At 39.8% G+C, this 18,332-nt stretch overlaps 1 protein-coding gene across 3 annotated transcripts in view; it reads right to left on the reverse strand.

Annotated features, from left to right (window-relative positions):
• TRPM6 (transient receptor potential cation channel subfamily M member 6) overlaps positions 1–18,332 on the reverse strand; it is a 101,764-nt gene that overhangs the window by 13,601 nt on the left and 69,831 nt on the right. For 2 of the 3 annotated variants that reach the window (XM_087742814.1, XM_087742813.1), the window contains 9 exons: positions 16,197–16,329; positions 13,284–14,428; positions 12,476–12,588; positions 11,410–11,536; positions 10,401–10,498; positions 7,912–7,970; positions 6,421–6,446; positions 4,573–4,623; positions 2,209–2,274 (listed from right to left, as the gene is read on the reverse strand). In XM_087742814.1, coding sequence (XP_087598940.1) covers positions 2,209–2,274; positions 4,573–4,623; positions 6,421–6,446; positions 7,912–7,970; positions 10,401–10,498; positions 11,410–11,536; positions 12,476–12,588; positions 13,284–14,428; positions 16,197–16,329 — 1,818 coding nt within the window. The remainder of the gene's footprint in view (positions 1–2,208; positions 2,275–4,572; positions 4,624–6,420; positions 6,447–7,911; positions 7,971–10,400; positions 10,499–11,409; positions 11,537–12,475; positions 12,589–13,283; positions 14,429–16,196; positions 16,330–18,332) is intronic. The other variant, XM_087742812.1, reaches the window with a different exon arrangement.

Consider the following 18,332-nt stretch of genomic DNA (forward strand, 5'->3'; position numbering starts at 1 on the left):
TGTAAGCCACACTTTAAAAGAGAGCTTTTTTATCATTACTGTTCATCTGTGTGAAAACTTCCCCTAGCCTAAATTTACACTGCTAACTACATACATTCCGCTTAAGATCTACTGTGATAACATAAGTGGTCCAAAGAGCTTGTATTAAGCCTCTAAGCAGAGATGAATTTAAGACCTCCTGTACACTTCCACACAAAGATCATTGATATTTTGGTCTCTATAAATCAACCTCATTTGCCATAGCCTTTTGAGTACTTAAAGATGGTTGAGCTTTAAAAGTATGTATTTTTAAAGGGCTACCATTTTATCTCCAGTGTATGAACTTTAAATAACCTGAGTGTCGCTCCCTCTGTTTATGCACTTATGTGGAAGGGGAATTTTTAGTAAGGCTTGTTTTAAGTTAATCAAGATCCATTGAACACTCACAGTATTTTCCTTGTAATTGTGCTTAATAAAAAAACCAAATAAACAAGGCAAACAAACACACAGAGATAGTAATAATTATCAACTGCAAAATTAAAGGGCTGGAAGATGCCACCTCTTGATGCAAACAGACAGCTGAGTTGTTTCAAAAGTGGTGACTTGGCCATGATGAGCCAGGGAAATTAGAATGAAAAGGACATGACTTTCCTTGGAGAAAGGAATCCTAGGAGAACAAGCTAAAGCATATTACCAGGAAGTTTACAGTTTTGATGTTTTAAACTAAGATTTGTCTTTTTCCTAGAAATTCCAATGCTATTGGTACTGCGCAAAGTATCTTCTGCTCCTGCTAATAACATTTTTCTGTAAGCAGAACAAACCCAGTGAGCTTTAACTCAGTCACAGTCTGTTTCTCTATATAGTTGTAATAGCATTCCTCTCTTTCAGTGTGAGACACCTCTCTGTTGCCATCATTTGTAAACCAACAGAAAAGTGGACTGATTCTTTAAACCTGGCTTTCCTTCTTGCAACTCATATTATTTGCAATGTTAATTCGTAAGAAACAGGTTTTCACTGGCAAGTGTGATGAGGTGACTACATCTGTAAAATGGCAAAGAATGGCGTAAGGAAAGACAAACTGGATTCAGATTAGTAGATTTCTTTCCCACTCCGGAGCCTACCATCACCAATTAGCACAAATGTAGATGCTGTCAAATGCCACAATTTGCGCACATTTTGATTTAAAATAAAGCAATAAAAAAGCTAGTGTCTTAGATAAGACAGACACTTGAATAAAGATACTATAACTAGACACATTTTTTAATCTCACATTAATTCTTCATTTTATTATCTTTTGACAATTTAATACCTAGAAAGGTGTCTCCTGAGAACTTCAAAGATTAGAATGTTCAATATGCTCATAGCTATATTAATTATCTGCAGCAATGTGGTCCCAAGAAATCCTATAATGCTGCAAATATCAGCAGTAAGGTGCTGTGAGACAAAATATTCTACCCATTGAAAAGAAGGCACCTAGATCTCAAATGTCTAGAGGCAGAGCTTCTGCTGCTGTAAGCCAATACCGCACACTAATTTCAGAACTCTTCCAAACAATTTATGTATTGTCTCTACCTCTCTCCAGTTACAGCACAGTTCTTTTTTCCTTGGTACACTACAAGTCTTCTGTACCAGGTACAGGAGTAGTGCCCTTTCAACCAATACCTGGTTTTCTTCTTGATAGTATATTCTATACCTACATCTACATGCACGTGTTTGTGTGTGAGAGAGAGAGAAACAGAGACAGAATGAAGGTATTATGGTTAAGGGGAACCTTTTTGCTGTCTTCAGCTACCCTAATGACAGGTATAAAGAATATAGAGTTAGAGTCATCGCTGAGGTTGACAGTAATCACATGAATGCTAACAGATACAAGTTACAGCAAGGGAAACCCCCCAAAATACTGGTAAAAATACTAGGTTCACAATGAAGTCAGTCAAACACTGGAAGAGGTTGTCCAGCAAAGCTAAGGAATCTCTATAGACACATTCAAAATGCAACTGGACAGGCCCTCAGCAACGTCATCTGAATTGGCCGCAAAGGGAGTTGGACCAGATGACCTCCAAAAGTCCCTAAATTACTGCATGACTACAATTCTATCCCGGTTCACCTCTTTTAAAAAAGAAGAACTGCTGAAATTAATCCAAGGAAATTTCTCAAACACAGTCTTTAAAAAGATAATGCATTGACTATTTATAAAGCAAAAAACATAACCAGGAAGTTGGTACTCACCAAAGAGCTGGACTGGTGTAAATGGTATGGTCTGAGCAAGTCTCATCAAGTTGTTTCTTTCAACAGCTGCAAACAACATAGAATTCACTACTATACCAAATAAACAACAAGCTGACTGAGTTTCAAGAACTTCTGGTAGCGCTTTACTGTAGTGTACAAAGCCAAGGAGGCTGCAGCATGATCCTGTATCAGATCTGATCACCATTCTACCCAGCTAGCAACTCCCCTTTGCATGCCCATGCTACCTCACAAGCATCAGCTGCCACTCTTTCTCCCACTCATTGATTCCCTTCTTCCAAGGAAACAGGCTCTCTGGGATAAGCCCCTTGCACCCTGGCTAGAAGGACTGCTTCTGCTAACTCTTTGTCCTCCTCCTTCCACCAGGGGCTGCCACTATTTCCTCCTCTTGCTGGCTTGACTGCAGCAACATTCACACTGTGCCAATGAGACACACTGGCCCCAGCTGCCCTCACTGCCTGTCTCTGTCAGGCTCAGAAGCACCTGGGAATTTAGCAAGCCATCACAGGAAAATCCAAGCTTGCCCTGCACGGAGCACTGTTTCTTCATCTGGGCTTCTTGTCAAACAACATCAGTAACATTATTATATCTCCCTAATTGGAGGCTTATTTCTCAGGCAAACACCTTCAAAACTTCAGAGTGTCAGCTAAACATTTATGGATTTGTCCTCACAATGACTCAGTTATCACGAAGGGGAAGAGAGGTGTGAAGTTAACCGCAAAGAGGGTAAGACTACAACAAGGAGGCAACTCGGATGCTACAGGGCTGACTGCCTAATATCCATATTCAAGGGCTGAAGACAAAACTAGCATGCAAAGCAGAAAGTGAACCACAGCAGAGCTGTGCTTCTCTGCAGAGTAACCAAAAAGCCCTGATGGCAGACTCTTCCAGACCTTGGACACCATCTGTCCTTCTTTTTAAGATTACTTGTCTGAGCAGAAATTAATTAGACATTATTTAGCCCAGAAGGAGAGAGCAAAGGGGACCCATGACATGCCAACGTATGAATTAGGGTCCTCATTGGAGAAGCTCTGCATTTCAGGTTCCACTTCAAGGCTTGTTTACATATTCTGAATTCAACAGGCATTGGTTAACATGCCTGAATAGTTTTGGAGCATGGACTGAAAAACAAGGTCCTCCCTTGATGCCTCACTAGGAACATGCTCTAGTCACAAAATTAGTGCATAGCAGGGACAAGGATATGAACTTATGAGGTCCTCTGAGCTGCCAGACCTGTGCCATCTGTCAGACACTGCCAGTACTCACTCTAGAGCCTCCAGAAGCAATGTGGACTTGCACCAGCTCCTGAACTTGAGTCAAAACTCAAGTTCTTTTGGGTGCGCAGAGAGTCAGAACTGTATTTGCCTGCACAACATGATAGCAAAAACAGTGCATAAGCAGTATATGCTGCAGGATTTTAGTATCAAACTTTTGGGCTTAGTTGGCTGAATTCTACCCCGGTCTTCCTGAGGAAAGAAAACCTACACTGGAAACCTCTCGAGACATTTGTCAACTCATAATGGAAACCATTCTCATTTGTGCTAAAAAGTCCTACCTAATCTCAAACAGCATGCCTGACAAGAGCCAGATTAATCACTGCAACAACGCCACGATGTCAGAGAAATTCCTCCTGTACACTGATTACAAACCAGGAAGTGTTATTCCCAGTGAAAATCGCATAGTTTTTTGAATTTCAGCAGGCTGCTAATGCTTCTGGTTTACCCTAGGCTTCCCTTTAAAGGAGGCCAAGTCCTGCAGGCAAGAGAGACATCTACTGGCAAGCTCTCCACAGCTCTCCTCCGGGAAAAACTGAAATCCTAGCCTTATGGGAAACTCTGTGCATATTCAGTTCAGGAAAAGACAGGACTGCAGGCAATTAGCATCCAAATGATTTATTCCCTGCCAGATTTCCAGGAGTTCATAGGTATATAAACACAGATTAAGTAGTACAGGACCAATTAACTGAAGAAACCAATTCCAGACAGTACAAAGGAGGATGTGGGAGGTGTGAGGGGAAGTGACAGCTATAAACAAATGAGTGCCTTTTCTGCCCCCTCCCCCCGGAATCGGAGCTCTATTCACTGTTTCCACTGATATTTTGAAAGCGATTATCTACATTCTGCTCTGGATGTGCCAGAAATACCCGGAATGGAGCAATTAGCAGCAAGAAAATAATTCATAATTTCCTCACTGGAGCGTTAGGCATGAATTAATACAGAACCTTCTTAGCAGTGGGCAATTGCGCAACTCTTCAAAGTGAAAATCACAGAGGATGACAAGGGAGGAACTAATGTTCTTTTTAATTTGTTAAATTACTCAGCTATCATTCTGGTGCCTTCTGCTTACCTGAGTAGTGATGATGCAGATCTTGAGATGTTTTCAAGCAGGCAAAGATATCTGAAATAATGTTTAAAGGATCATTACATTAATTATTATAGCAGAGATAAATGCATGATTTTTTAATTCCTTCCATCCCAGAATTTGTCATAAAACAGATTAATCAGAATTACTGTCTCGGCATTCTAAACAGAATTACTAATAGGCTTTAACTGCATTATAATGTACAGTATATTGGCAGATTTCAGTCATCAACGTAATATAGCCAGATGATTTATTTATTCAGGCAAATGGTGGGAAACTTGTGATATTAACCTCAAGGACATGTAGCTTCTCTAAGCCAATTACACCTCTGGGATATTAAAAGCACTTTGCTGTCCATCATGCTTCACAGCCTCCCAAAGGCATGATTTTTCCAACTCCATCCTCAGTCATTAAGCATTCCATTAACTATTCTATTACACCAAAGTTATAATAATACTGTCCCATTAACCCGCAACATCTAGAATGCTGTTAAAATACAAACAGACAAACAGTTTCTGTGGTTCAATATTTAACAGGCACAGCCAGATCAAATTTGGTCCAAAAATCTTTGTTTTATAAAAAATCTTTTTAATAAAACCAAGATTAACAAGCATGTTTCCATTAATTAAATGAAATCACTTTGTTCTATTGGAAAACAATCCTTCAAAATGACAGATTTCAGAAAATATGCACACTGTTCTACTTTTACTTCTGAAAAATTAGATAATCAAAGCTGAATCTTCATCAAAATATTTGAACATTACACTTTTCTTCTTGGTGTATTTTACTTGCCTATATTCCCTTTTCTAGTGAAAGAGATCTTAAATAAAAAACATAAATAGATGTTGGAGGAAGGGCCAGCATTTCCACTGAGTGCCCTTGGTGATTCAAGGTCCCTTTTGCTCTCTTTCTTGCTGGACCCAACTAGTTTTGTTGTTTTTCATATGTTCTAAAACAACAAACATGAAAAGTGGAATGGGGGCTAAGTCATTCCTTTTGAGGATCAGAAAACTGGATTTTAATCAAAGCAATGGTGAGCTCTAGAGAGCAGCCCCAGAACGCAGTACGCTTGCAGCAGTGCTTCAGCACTGCAGCGTTTTGTGCACAGCCAGACCCAGAAAGAGCAGCCCTTAAAGGGGAGATAAGTCTTAAGAGCAAATTGTTTCTGCATCACAGCTAGTCTTAAAAAGAGATAGATGCGCAGCTGCTCAGCTTCTTACAGCTAAGTGGCATGTCAGGAAAACTGAAAGATAGACTAAAAGGTAACAAATACAAGTGAAGTTAACTAGCACTCTACTTTGGTGGAACAGTCATTCCTCGCTATAACCTTGAATTTCGTCATTGGCCATTTCATAATAAATTCAGTCCTTCACTGATTTCATAATTTCAGGGAAACCACACAAACAGGAATCACAGCAAACTGCAACTTGAAAAATCAAGCCTACATTAAAAATTCTATATCACAACCTATCCTCAGGTATAAACCCTGCTTTAACTCAGGAGGTCTCTTAGACTGCCAGGGATGAAAGCAGCACCATCATCCTAAAGAGTTTCTTCCTGCTGAAAAGGACAACATTACTGGGCAGACTAGGGTAAAAATAAATTCTTTTCTTTTAAGATTTTGAAGTTACCCGGAGAAAAATATGCCCTCATAAAAAAATCTTTCACTTTAAAGTACAATTTAGTAACTAACATATGATATAACAGTTGAACATTTTCCTATAACCCTCCAACTATAGTAAATTAACTTCCTTTTGGATTTTGTACTTCTGAATTGTCAGAGTAAGATTTGCAGAGAGGAATCAAATGAGTGACAAGCAACCAAAAACTTACTGTCAGTTTCCTCTGAAGTTCTCAACCTGTTTAAAAGCAAACATTTGATATTTTACTCCCAAATTTGTGTCATTAAGCTAGCACTGGTACCTATAAAGAGATGTCTTCTATGTGAAGGCAAAACTCACAAAGGTTTGATCGGCAATCATAAAACAAAATAACCCTCAGTGCAACATTGCTCATTGCAACAATCAGCAAATAATCTTCAGTTACTGAAGAATAGCCACATTTTTCTGCATGTTTCTTTCTCTGCTTTATGTTGAGCTGTTCAGTTCTGCACTGCTGTTCATATCGTTTACACTGTAATAACAGTATCAGTTAAAGACCACTTCAATCACATACCCAATTGTTCATTTTTCAATCAATGCTGAGATGTATTCAGAGCTACATATGCCATTACCATTGCTTGCACAAAAACAGACGTTTTAAACTGATGGTCCTTTGGATTAGCAAGGCTGCAGAGACTACAGCATCAGCATTAACATTAAAGCAGTCTTTGTTACAGAAGACAGCGGATATGATTCACCTCACAGACCGGAGAGATCCCACTGAAGACAACAGACTAAGTGACAGAATCAGGCCATTCATAGGCCTGTAAGTCCTGCTGGTAAGTATGCAGTTTGCCTACTGCCTATAAATGACTGGGTAAAAAAAAAAAAAAAATAAAAAAAAAACCACAACAGGATGGGTAAAAAACACAGTATCTTTTTTCCTCTTCCCATGGTGAAATCACATGGCATGTGACAGCTTTCTAGTGTCTTTTATTTATGACATCCACAGTGTTACTAAGTAAGAGAGATAAGAGAGATAAAAGAATTTTATCAAAATAGGAAAGAAGAGGAAAAGCAACACAGAGACAGCACTGCATGTGGAAAAAATACCCACAATATTAAGATAATGAACAATCGAGCTGGAAAAAAAAATCAAAAAACACACAATAAAATTGAAAATACTTTTGAAATAAGTATATTTTCACTAAATATAATCAAAGCTTAATACCTATTGAAAACCTATTTAGAAAACCAAGCTAAATATTTTGTAAATGTGCACACTCAGTACAAAAGAGATTAATCAGAGAATACGAGAAGCTTTCAGGAGCAGCTAGCATTTTAATTATTAAAATAGGAACAATGCAATTTGCACAGCAAAAGCAAATGCAACTTTTCATGCTCACTAGATTGGAATAATGGCTAGTTAAAGATGCTATGGTGATCTTAGTGATTGAATTAGAAAACTGGATTATTGTTGGAATAAAAAGGGGTGTTTATTCCACCTAAAACTACACACTTTGTTTAAATGGATCTCCTTTATCTCCATTAATAAGGGTTTCATTTAAAAAAACTTAAATAGACCAAATTGCCTTAACTCCTCATTGCACATAAATTTCTCATCCTAAGTATATTGCAGAACTGAAGTGGAAACTGGCAGAATGTATAGAAGTCTTTTTCTAAAAGCATGTGAGGAATATCTTAATATACTAATAATACATACGAGAAGTTCCTGTTCAGATTACTTTTCTTGGTGGTTCCAAATATGGTATTACTCAAATCCTGTAAAGAAGAGAGATACTTTTACTGGTAAAATCTGCATATCACTTTCATATACACACTGCGCAACTCAAGAAGGTAAACTCTTGAAAACACTTATTGTTATACTTATTGTTAGCATGAATAATGACACTGACTGGCACATGAATCACAGCATTGCCATACCTACACTAAAATGGAACTGATTCGCTCACATCATTACAGTTTTCCGTGCTGTCTCCATACCTTTGAATAAAATACTCAGGTACCCACCTATATTTCAACACACTCACAAAAGAGTACTAAAGGTCTTCTAATACAGCCAGTATTAGAGAACTCTATTTTGGAAAATTCCAATTTAGGGATAGGCTTTACAGTTGTTGAAAATAAAATGCACCATAAACCTCTGTAACAGAAGAAGGTAACAGACTGAGCAGCTTTTCAGTGATATTTAGATCACATATTTTCCAGGTCTTATAGTTAAAGAAGTACTCAAATAGTCTTTTAAACTTCAAGCCATATTAGGGAAAATTGGGCCAGCCGGGTCCTCCTAATGTGCTAGTCAGAAATGGGATTATTCTTCTGAATAGTAGTCAGGAAGATTTCAATCCTCAAAAGAAACAGAGCCTCCCAAAAAAGTTCAAAGACAACAAAGTTTAAAGATAAATTAACTAAAATTCATCTTCTAATATTATCTGAAACTTAACTCACAATATTTGTATTTCACTCATATTTTCACCTTGTAGCTTGCCTTGCAGATGAAAAAAATCTTCCAACAAAACCAAAACCGAAATCAGAACTTTCCTACACACACCCTTGCTTTGCTTCCTGCTACCCATCAGGAGGGATTTCTGAACCACTGGTGTTCAATGGGTAAATGTGAGAAGCACCACTTTAGGAAAAATACATTTCTTTAAAATACATCGTACTCCAAGCGGAACAGTTGGATGCAGCAACATTGTTACATCTTAGCAACACATATAAACTCTCATAACCCAGACAGGATGTAAGGAGAGGCGAGCAACCCAGTAGGTATTGGAGGCTGTGTCTTGAAAGAATAAATAATTTGAAGCTAGTGTTCTGGAAGTGACTGGCTGTGTCTTGAAAGAATAAATAATTTGAAGCTAGTGTTCTGGAAGTGACTAGTTTCAGCCTAACTCCAATCCTGCTGTAATCAGTGGAATTCTTCTAAGAACTTCAAAAATTCCACCCTTGAGTTTTACCCAAGACATCCTAATATGAGTTTTGAAGCACCAGATTATTTCGTCCCTTCACACAGTTTCCCTGACTGTATCTTTATTTTGCTTGTCTGACCTTGTGTTTCACATTTCAAAGATTTATGGATTTAGACTCCAAGCTCAGGTTTTACAGAATACAAAATCAGTAAATTTATTTCTATTTCTCTCTCTCTCTCTCTCCTCTTTCATACAAAAACCTGCCATTCGTAAAATTTAGATTCAAGCTTTCTTTCCTGGTATTTGGTATTCAAATTCTACAGCACTCAGAACAGCAGACCTGAAACTATATCTAGTTTATTTTTATTCCTTTAAAAAAAAAAAAAAAAAAAAGCAACTCATAGCATTTATAGTGAAAAATAGGCCAGGCTTTTAAAGATCACCATTTTAATAATCAAGAGTGCTAGAAGTAAAACAGGGAAAAAGGGTGCCATTGAAAAAGGAAGAGGAAGGATTATTTCACAGTTCCTTTTCTTAATTTATTCTTTGTTCATTTCCTTTCATACCTCTGAGATACCCCTACGCAATGTAGTGAAAGATACATTTTCTTCCATTAGCTACACCATTTTAAAACAGATAGAAGTTTCTATAATCCAGATTCCTGCCCTCAGTCTTCAGGAAATACAAATTGGTCTAGCTCCATGGAAGTCAATGAGCCTATGTTGATTTACATAGACATAGGACCTTTACATTACGGTGCTGCAAATTAATTCTGATAAATAATAAGATATGGTGTTGATAAGCCACTGGCTAAGAAATCTAAACTCTGCAATTGTTATCAATATTTAACTCTCACTTTGCAAGAAATAACTATCTCTGTGTGACAGATTAAGGGCTATATAGCCAACTTTCCAAAATTTACTTCACTCTGCTAACCAATTCTGCCCACAGGTTCAAGACCAAGCTGTGTGCTCACTCATTGCCTAATAAAACATCAACACATGCATCATTTCTGACCAACTTCTTCATACTCAGAACCACTCCATGACTCAATAGTTTAATATCCTACTTCAATAATCTTAATAGAGTGTTAACAGCAGTTAAATTATTCATTTAGTCGCACACATACGCTGTGCCGGCAGACAACAAAGTTCCTCATCTCTCAAGAGGTATTTCATGACAAAGAACCTATAGTGGCAAGTCCAGGGACGTCAGTAGAGCTACCCTGGGCTCATCCCAGCCAAAACTATGGACTAGGATGTGTAATCTTAGGTCTTACCTCTCGAGAATGCCTCAGGTAATCACAGAATGGTATGGTATGCCTACCGATGTCTTGATTTTTCATTTTCTGGTGCATGTAACTGAGACGTTCCAAACCTAGCCAAAAGAGCAGGTGTCAGCTATTTCCAGAGTGTAAATGAACAGCCCTAGTGCTACAAACTAAACACCTATGCAGTGCTACAAACTAAACACCTATATACCATATTGCCCCAGCAAACAGGTAATGGGCTATAAGAGCAATAACAGAATATCATAGGGTTAAAATGGACTGTTTCCGTTCTCTGTCAGCAGATTTTGGAGGAGTGCAGCCCTTCTCAGACCATGCTGTGCTGAGTCACAGCATTCCCTGGTGTGTCTCCCAGAAGCTCACAGGATGAAGCCAGTGAGCCGCATCACAGCAAAGCTGAAAGATAAGATGAACTATGCAAAGGATTTCTGAGAAGGAAAGAGCTGGAGAATTACTAAAAGAAGAGTAAGAATGCCATTCCCTTTTCATTCCAACAGAGATGATACAGAATTCATTTATTCCCTTTGGAGGATGTGTTTCTGAGCAATGAGTAATGAATAATGCATGCAGAGGATCTGCCAGCAGATACAGTATAGCAGCACCGCCTGTGAGTGTAAATGCCCTGAGAAATTCACGAGAGAGTTTATTTTTGCAATTAGCCAGGATGCTGCTTTAGAAGACACCTCAGGAGAGAAGACAAGGATATCATCCTCCTTGCTTCCCACTTATTTCTGAGGATCAGTACTTTACCATCTCCTATGTGAGACAGGCAGCACTCCTGGAAAGATTTAACTGACCTTCCATCCAACCTATGCCCCTTTTGCCTCTGCAGTGACACAGCAAATAACCAAGTTGTGTGTGACTGCAGCCTAATTCTAATTCTGTAAAAATTATGCCATGAGGTGAAAGCAGTTGATGACGCTTTGAATTTGTGACTTTTTATTTACTGCTTCTTTTCAAAAGCTGTTCTGAATTTCACTGTCTGCAAAATATCACATACTTAGCTGACTGAAATTAGACACAGTGAGCCAGTTCTTGCTGTGTCTCTCTTGCTCATCCCAGACATTGATCTCTGCGGGCTCTGAGCTCACTTGGGTGTTCTGGGGACAATCATCCACTCTAATCACCTGGCAAGACACAGACAAAATGACACGCGATTTATAGGAAGACTAGCACCTCTGCAGTTCCTCTCACAGACGATGATATGGCCTTTCAGAGCGTCACTGAAATGCCAATGACTGAACTCGCTCCCAACTGAGAAACAGATTTTCTCATTTTTGTTACAAGTTGCAGAAGACACATTACTTTTGTCTAGTAAGTACTACTGATGAAAGATCTAGCACTACAGCTTTTTAAAACAAAGTTCCAAGTCCCTCAGAATACCTTCAGCAGTATTAAGTCTCAAAGTTCAAGTCTAAGATCTGTTGCTGACCTGAGCATCTTATGTAAACAAGTCAATCTTCAGCTTTCATCTCCTTAAACAGAGATAACTCTTTCCAGCTGACAAAGATCCTGGAAATGTCTTTATAACTTTATAAATAGATTTTTATACATGTACACATACATACAGTTATAAAAGTTGCCCCACACATATGACACAATCAATATGCTGTCTGCAATGTGCTAAATGTCTGACGGATTCAGAGAAAACACTGGGGGACTCTTGCAGGCAGGAGACAACATTACAAGGCCTGGCTTGCTTGTTTACAGTTGCACACTGCCTGTATGTGGCTCACCACTCCTTCAGTCTATCCTAGAGCACATGAAGCCTCCCCAAGTCCTCCTGCCAGCTAAAGTGCAAGGATTAATTCCTTTCTGTGTAAAATCAATAACACTCCTTGTATACTATCTAGCAAAGTCCATAGACTTCAACATGTTCGCAATTGAAATCCCACACATTCAAACAAAAGCGAAATTAAACCAAGCCAGACACACAAAAAAGACGCCCCAATTTGTGTGCAGCATTTTAAATGCATACATTTTCAACTAAGCCACACTGCAGAACTGCTCTTAATGAATGAAAAAGACAGCTATGGGATATGTGATTCTCTTGCATTTGCACATACCGGCACCTGAAGGGGTTTTTGATTCTTCTTTCCTCTCCCAGACTTTCTGTCTCCGTTTTGTTGTTTTGCTTTTGTTGCCTCACTGTGGTGTAGCTCACTGGATGGTAAAGACTCTGTGGGAAAGAGTCAAAAAACACCATTAAGCTACAGAGCTTTCGTTTACTAAAAGAAGATCTGATAAGACGGAGAGTTGGCAGATCTCCAAAGCAAGCTGAGAAAGACTTGTGACACCCAAAGCTAATACTCACAAAGTTCAGTGCAAAAATGTGCACCATCACAAGATATAAAACAACAAATGTTATCCATCATCTCATACTATTCATACTAAGAACTGGAATCTGCTATATTTTAGCTGTTGGTAAGCAAACTTGGTGGTAGACAAGGGAGGGTTTTAAACTGGCTATAAAAATGTATACCTCTTCATTCTCCATGCATCCATCTGACCTATGATACTGCTAATATATCCCTTAGGGACTGTGTAATTTATTTTGGCTCCTGCAACTCTTGCATTGCATCCCCAGAGCAGGAGACTTCCCCAGAGTGAGCACAGTCCCTCTGTCACCCTGGCTGTGTAGCCACAGCCATAGGAATCAGGGTGGCTGACACACAGATCTGGTGTAGTTGGATACCAGGCACATTTCATAAATTCCCTACAGCAGTCAGACCCAGCACAAAGGAAGTGAGGGAGTAACTCTCTGCTACTACCCTCAACTGCTGCTAATACCTCCTGGGTACAAAGGAAACATTTTTATAATACCTTCGGCTCCCCAGTAAAAGATACTGTACAGGTGTAGTGTTTTATAGTTACCACCTATGGCCTTGCAGGTTTTCCCTCTTTTCTCTTTCTTAGTGGACTGTAAGCTGTTGCTCCTGCAGAAACTCCAGTCCCTCCAGAGTGGGCTGATCCAGAAGGAGGTGCTTCGTTTTAGCTTGTTCTGAGAGATGATGCTGCTGTGACGTGACCTGTCGGAGTTGTAGGAAAAGGACTTTGATTCTCTTATCTGGACATGCCTGGGAGAACTACCCGTGCAATTGCAGTCACTGTTATAGGTGGAATGTATACACAGGGCCTTCTTTTGTTTCTTCCCTGAGCTGAAAACCCCTTTTTCATCACCTTCAGAGAATCCCCAGTTCACATAACCACCTTCAGTTTCTTCCCTGTCATCGCAGGAGGGTGCTGCACTCTCTTCAATACCCAGAGATGGCTGGAGATCAAGAGGATGATCAGCCTCTATGGCATTAGTGTTTTCTGATGGCAAATGAGTAACAAAATCTCTCTGGCTCCATTGACAATCTTCTGGCTCTTTTCCAATGAGGTTGACACTCTGCAAGTTTTGCTGCACCACAATGCTACTTTGCAGTTCATCTCTGAATACATTGTCCCTGTACTTGGCAGGAGTGCTCAAAAAGGACAAATTTAAGGTGACATCCTCAGAGAAAGACCCTCCCTGATGGTCAGGGGGCACCAACAAAAATTGTCCATACCTAGGGGTTGACTTAGTCTCAGAGGATACTCCCGAAGTGAGTGTGTCACTTTCTATTTCTATCTTTTGAGAGCTGTCTTCTACCACCTTGTTACTCTCAGTCCTCAATATGTGTTCTTTGCACTCCGATGGCCACTGACTCCTTACCAAGCTCCGTAAGAGGGAGGGTGGCATGCTGTAGTAGTGGTACTTCTTGTCATACAAACACTCTAGGCTGCTCAAGGTCTTGGAATAAAGCACATTGCTCCAGCTATGGGGCAACTTCCTACAGGTTCGATGTTCTGTGTCAGCCAGTAAGGCTCCTTCCACCTGCAAGGTGTCTACAGCTGAAAGCACTTTCAGGATGTCCACTGTCAAGGCAGACAGGTCTTGTAAATGTCCTAGCTGGCTGTCCAGGGAGAGTAAAGACTCCTTGATGTAAAATACCTTCTCATGCACTTCTTTAAGCTGCAGAAACATCTCCTCCACTCTAGGTGGAAAAAGAAAAGATAATTAAAATACCAAACACAGATCCTTACTTCTGTTTGCCAGGTGATGAAGGAAGCCATTAACACATTTCAAAAAGTCAGTGTTTAAACAGCCCTTTATTTTTTTTTTTAATGGTGACTTCCATTCCCGTGAATACCTATATTTGACAAAACCCATCCAAACTTACAATATGTCATTCAGATTACTGGGCAAACAGCCAGTGACCGTTAAGGGAACAGGTTTTTTGCCTAAGGGGTATCTATTTTAAAAACTGCTGTTTTCCTACTAATGTCCATTCCTTGCCATAGAACTACTAAACAATGGACAGCAGGACACAGCTTTGGAAATGCTGCATTGGCTATTGCTGTAAATGTAAAATGCTGTAAAGTATACTTCTTGTCAGCCAGTCATCATGTATTTCTACATTTCTTGTGCAAGCATGAGAAGGACAAGGCTCACACAAACCTACAGATACTCTTGCATTTTTCAAATACTGGACCCTGCTGGGAAAAGGGTCTTCCCAACAACCTATTTGGCCTCTGGGAACAGATTCTGTATGTCTGATGCCATCAGTTATCTTCAGGTAAAATTCAACTGCCCAAAAACCAAAGCCTTTTTTAATGGTCTTCAAATCCCCAGTGAACAGTGCAAGAACTTCTTGGCCTGGAATGCTACAATTTTAACCAAATCATTATCTTCACATCTCCTAAAGATACTCTCTCTGGTGCTCTATCACTAAGACAATGATAAACTAGCTGCAGGCAATATGCAAAAGTTGCTCCTTTCCTTTGTCACTGAGTAACTAAAAGATGTGGTATTTAACCAATAGCTGAATAAAATCAAAGACCAGTGTTACAAAATATTTTATTCACCTAAATTAATTTCTTGTTTTAATGTTATGCAATGCTATGAAGTGTGTTTCACCTTTGCACTCAGAAAAAAAAAATCCTTTCCAGATCTATATTTATGCACTAAATGAAATCTTCTTGCTGTAATTGATTCTGCAGCTTTTGAACAAAGCTACTTATTTTATTTCTTTTACAGGGGACATTCATTTTGCTTGTGTGTTTTCTTTTAGTATGCAGAAAATAAGATTATGAACAGGCAAAGATTAAGAGGCTATCTTTCTCTAGCCAAAACAAATTTATTAGATGAGATCAGTATTGGCATTCAGTAAGACTTTTTATAGTGCTCACTTTCTTCAACTCTTCCCATTAAACTTAATGGCAGCTTTGCCATTGATTTCAATAGAAAGCTAAATTAGACCAATACTGAGAGTTTTGAAACCCCCTTGACAGTTGTGTATTGACATTTTGCAAACCAAGACACTATATTGCAGATAATGCTGCAATGGTTATATGGTTATTTCTGTAAACAGCAGTTATACTCAATCACAAGCAATTCTCTTACAGCGTTCCTACACTGCTAAGCCTTTAAATAAAAATATGCATTGTATGCCATACTCTGGCATGTTTTCATGGTGCTACCTGGTCTGCAGAAGTGAAACTGAGCAACACCATACTCTGCCCTTTTAACCACCTGCACACTGCACACATCTGGGGATACAATTCTGCCCGCAAGGCTTCCCAGCCAGGCCTGCCATGCAGTTCAAACAGATATATTACATTTCCATCACATTAGCAAGGCCTATGCACGTTATTGCTCCTCATGTTCACAGTGGCCATAACCTGTTCTGAAAGCATTAGCTTATCAAAGTCTTTTTATATGACAAATGTATACAAAGAGCACAAATCTGCAGCAAAACACACCTTTCTGTTGTCACACGGATCCTTTCACTGTCACTGGAACTCAGGCTTTCATTCTTCTCATGAAAATATTTTTCCACACACTGTTCCTCAAAGTCATGTAGTTTTTTTAACTCCTCATCACTCAGGTACAACTCTGAACAAAGGAGATAGGACTTGGTATGAAGCATCCATGAGAAAAAAAGCAAACTGTCAGAACAGGTTTCCTCCCCCTCCCTCGAAAAGAATGAATCAGACATAACTCCATGAATTTGGGCTTATGCATAGAGACTCAACATGCCAAACACATGTAAACGTGGTTTTTATCTTTCCTTAGGGAGCAAAACAACACTGACAAAAATTCCAGTGGACTCCCTTTTAAAGCCTCAAAAGTACATACCCAAATGGCTCCTCAGAGAGATGTATTTTCTCCCAAACTTTTTCCTCTATTTTGTTATACATGTGTGACTCACAAGACTTAGCTAAAGATATGTAAGACTTACAAAGATTTCAAAGATGACACCAAGTTGGGTGGAAGTGTCAATCTGCTGGAGGGTAGGAAGGCCCTACAGAGGGACCTGGACAGGCTGGATCATTGAGCCGGTGCCAACTGTCTCAGATTCAACAAGGCTAAAAGTGCTGTGTCCTGCACTTGGGTCACAACAACCCTATGCAATGCTACAGACTTGGGGAGGAGTGGCTGGAGAGCTGCCTGGCTGAAAAGGACCTGGGGGTGTTGGTTGACAGCCACCTGAACATGAGCCAGGAGTGTGCCCAGGTGGCCAAGAGGGCCAATGGCATCCTGGCTTGTACCAGGAATAGTGTGGCCAGCAGGACCAGGGAGGTGATACTGCTCCTGTACTCGGCACTGGTGAGGCGGCACCTCAAGTACTGTGTTCAGTTTTGGGCCCCTCACTACAAGAAGGACACCGAGGTGCTGGAGAGTGTCCAAAGACAGGCAACGAAGTTGGTGAAGCATCTGGAGAACAAGTCTTATGAGAAGCAGCTGAGGGTGCTGGGTTTGTTTAGTTTGGAGAAGAGAAGGCTGAGGGGAGATCTTTTTGATCTCTATAACTACCTGAAAGGAGGTTGTAGCTAGGTGGGGTTCGGTCTCTTCTCCCAAGTAACAAGCGATAGGATGAGAGGAAATGGCCTCAAGCTGCGCCAGGGGAAGTTTAGGTTGGATATTAGGAAAAACTTCTTCACCAAAAGGGTAATCAGGCATTGGAACAGGCTGCCCAGGGAAGTGGTTGAGTCTCCATCCCTGGAGGTATTTAAAAGACGGGTAGACGTGGTGCTTGAGGACATGGTTTAGTGGTGGACTTGGCAGTGATAGGTTAACGGTTGGACTCAATGATCTTAAGGGTCTTTTCCAATCTTAATGGTTTTATGATTCTATGATACTATGATTACTGGGTGAAAAGGAACACATTCAAAAATTTAAAAATCCACAGCTTGAGCTGCTCATGATGCTGTTCTTCTAGCACATCAAGACTTCTGAGAGAACTGATTTGATTATAAGTCAGTATGAAGAAATGCATACAGTGCAAAGCTGCTTCTGTGATTCAAACTCCACATCTTCCAAGCTCCTTTTTTCTTTCCTTTTTTACATACCAGAGTCTTCACTGTATTTTCTAGGGGCTTATCTCTGCCAACCAACACAGCAATGTCTGTTACAAGCATGTAGTACTCAGCTGCAACACACAGCTCAGCAGAGAAGCCCCCCGCAGTGTTCTGGCGTCTCCCTCTCACTCCGAATAAGACTTGATCACCTCCTAGGCTCTTTTCCCCCCAACCCATCTGTGTTGCTTCCTCCAAGATTTTACTCTCTGTATCTTGGTATTTTCATTGATTTTCCACAGGGTGGCACTGCATCCTCATTGCTAAAACCAGTTAATTATAAACACACCAAAATTTAAGTAGAAGAAACTTATCAAGCAATGCACAGGCATATAGGAAAGGGACACAAAGGTACATAAACAGGACAAAAGTCTCTTTCTGACAGAAGTGTAGGCAAGGCATGAGCCCTCTTCTACCCAAGGATTTTTAGATGTGCTAAGCAGTGTTTCTGTTTTCCTTGCACCTAATGCACCTTACAAGTAAGACACCCTCTATGCTATGTCAGTGACTTATACTATGCATGCATATAAAATAAGCAGA

Source organism: Nipponia nippon, unplaced genomic scaffold (genome assembly GCF_047370975.1).
Source record: "Nipponia nippon isolate SJK-2023a ecotype South Korea unplaced genomic scaffold, ASM4737097v1 scaffold_8, whole genome shotgun sequence".
Taxonomy (NCBI): Eukaryota; Metazoa; Chordata; class Aves; order Pelecaniformes; family Threskiornithidae; genus Nipponia; species Nipponia nippon.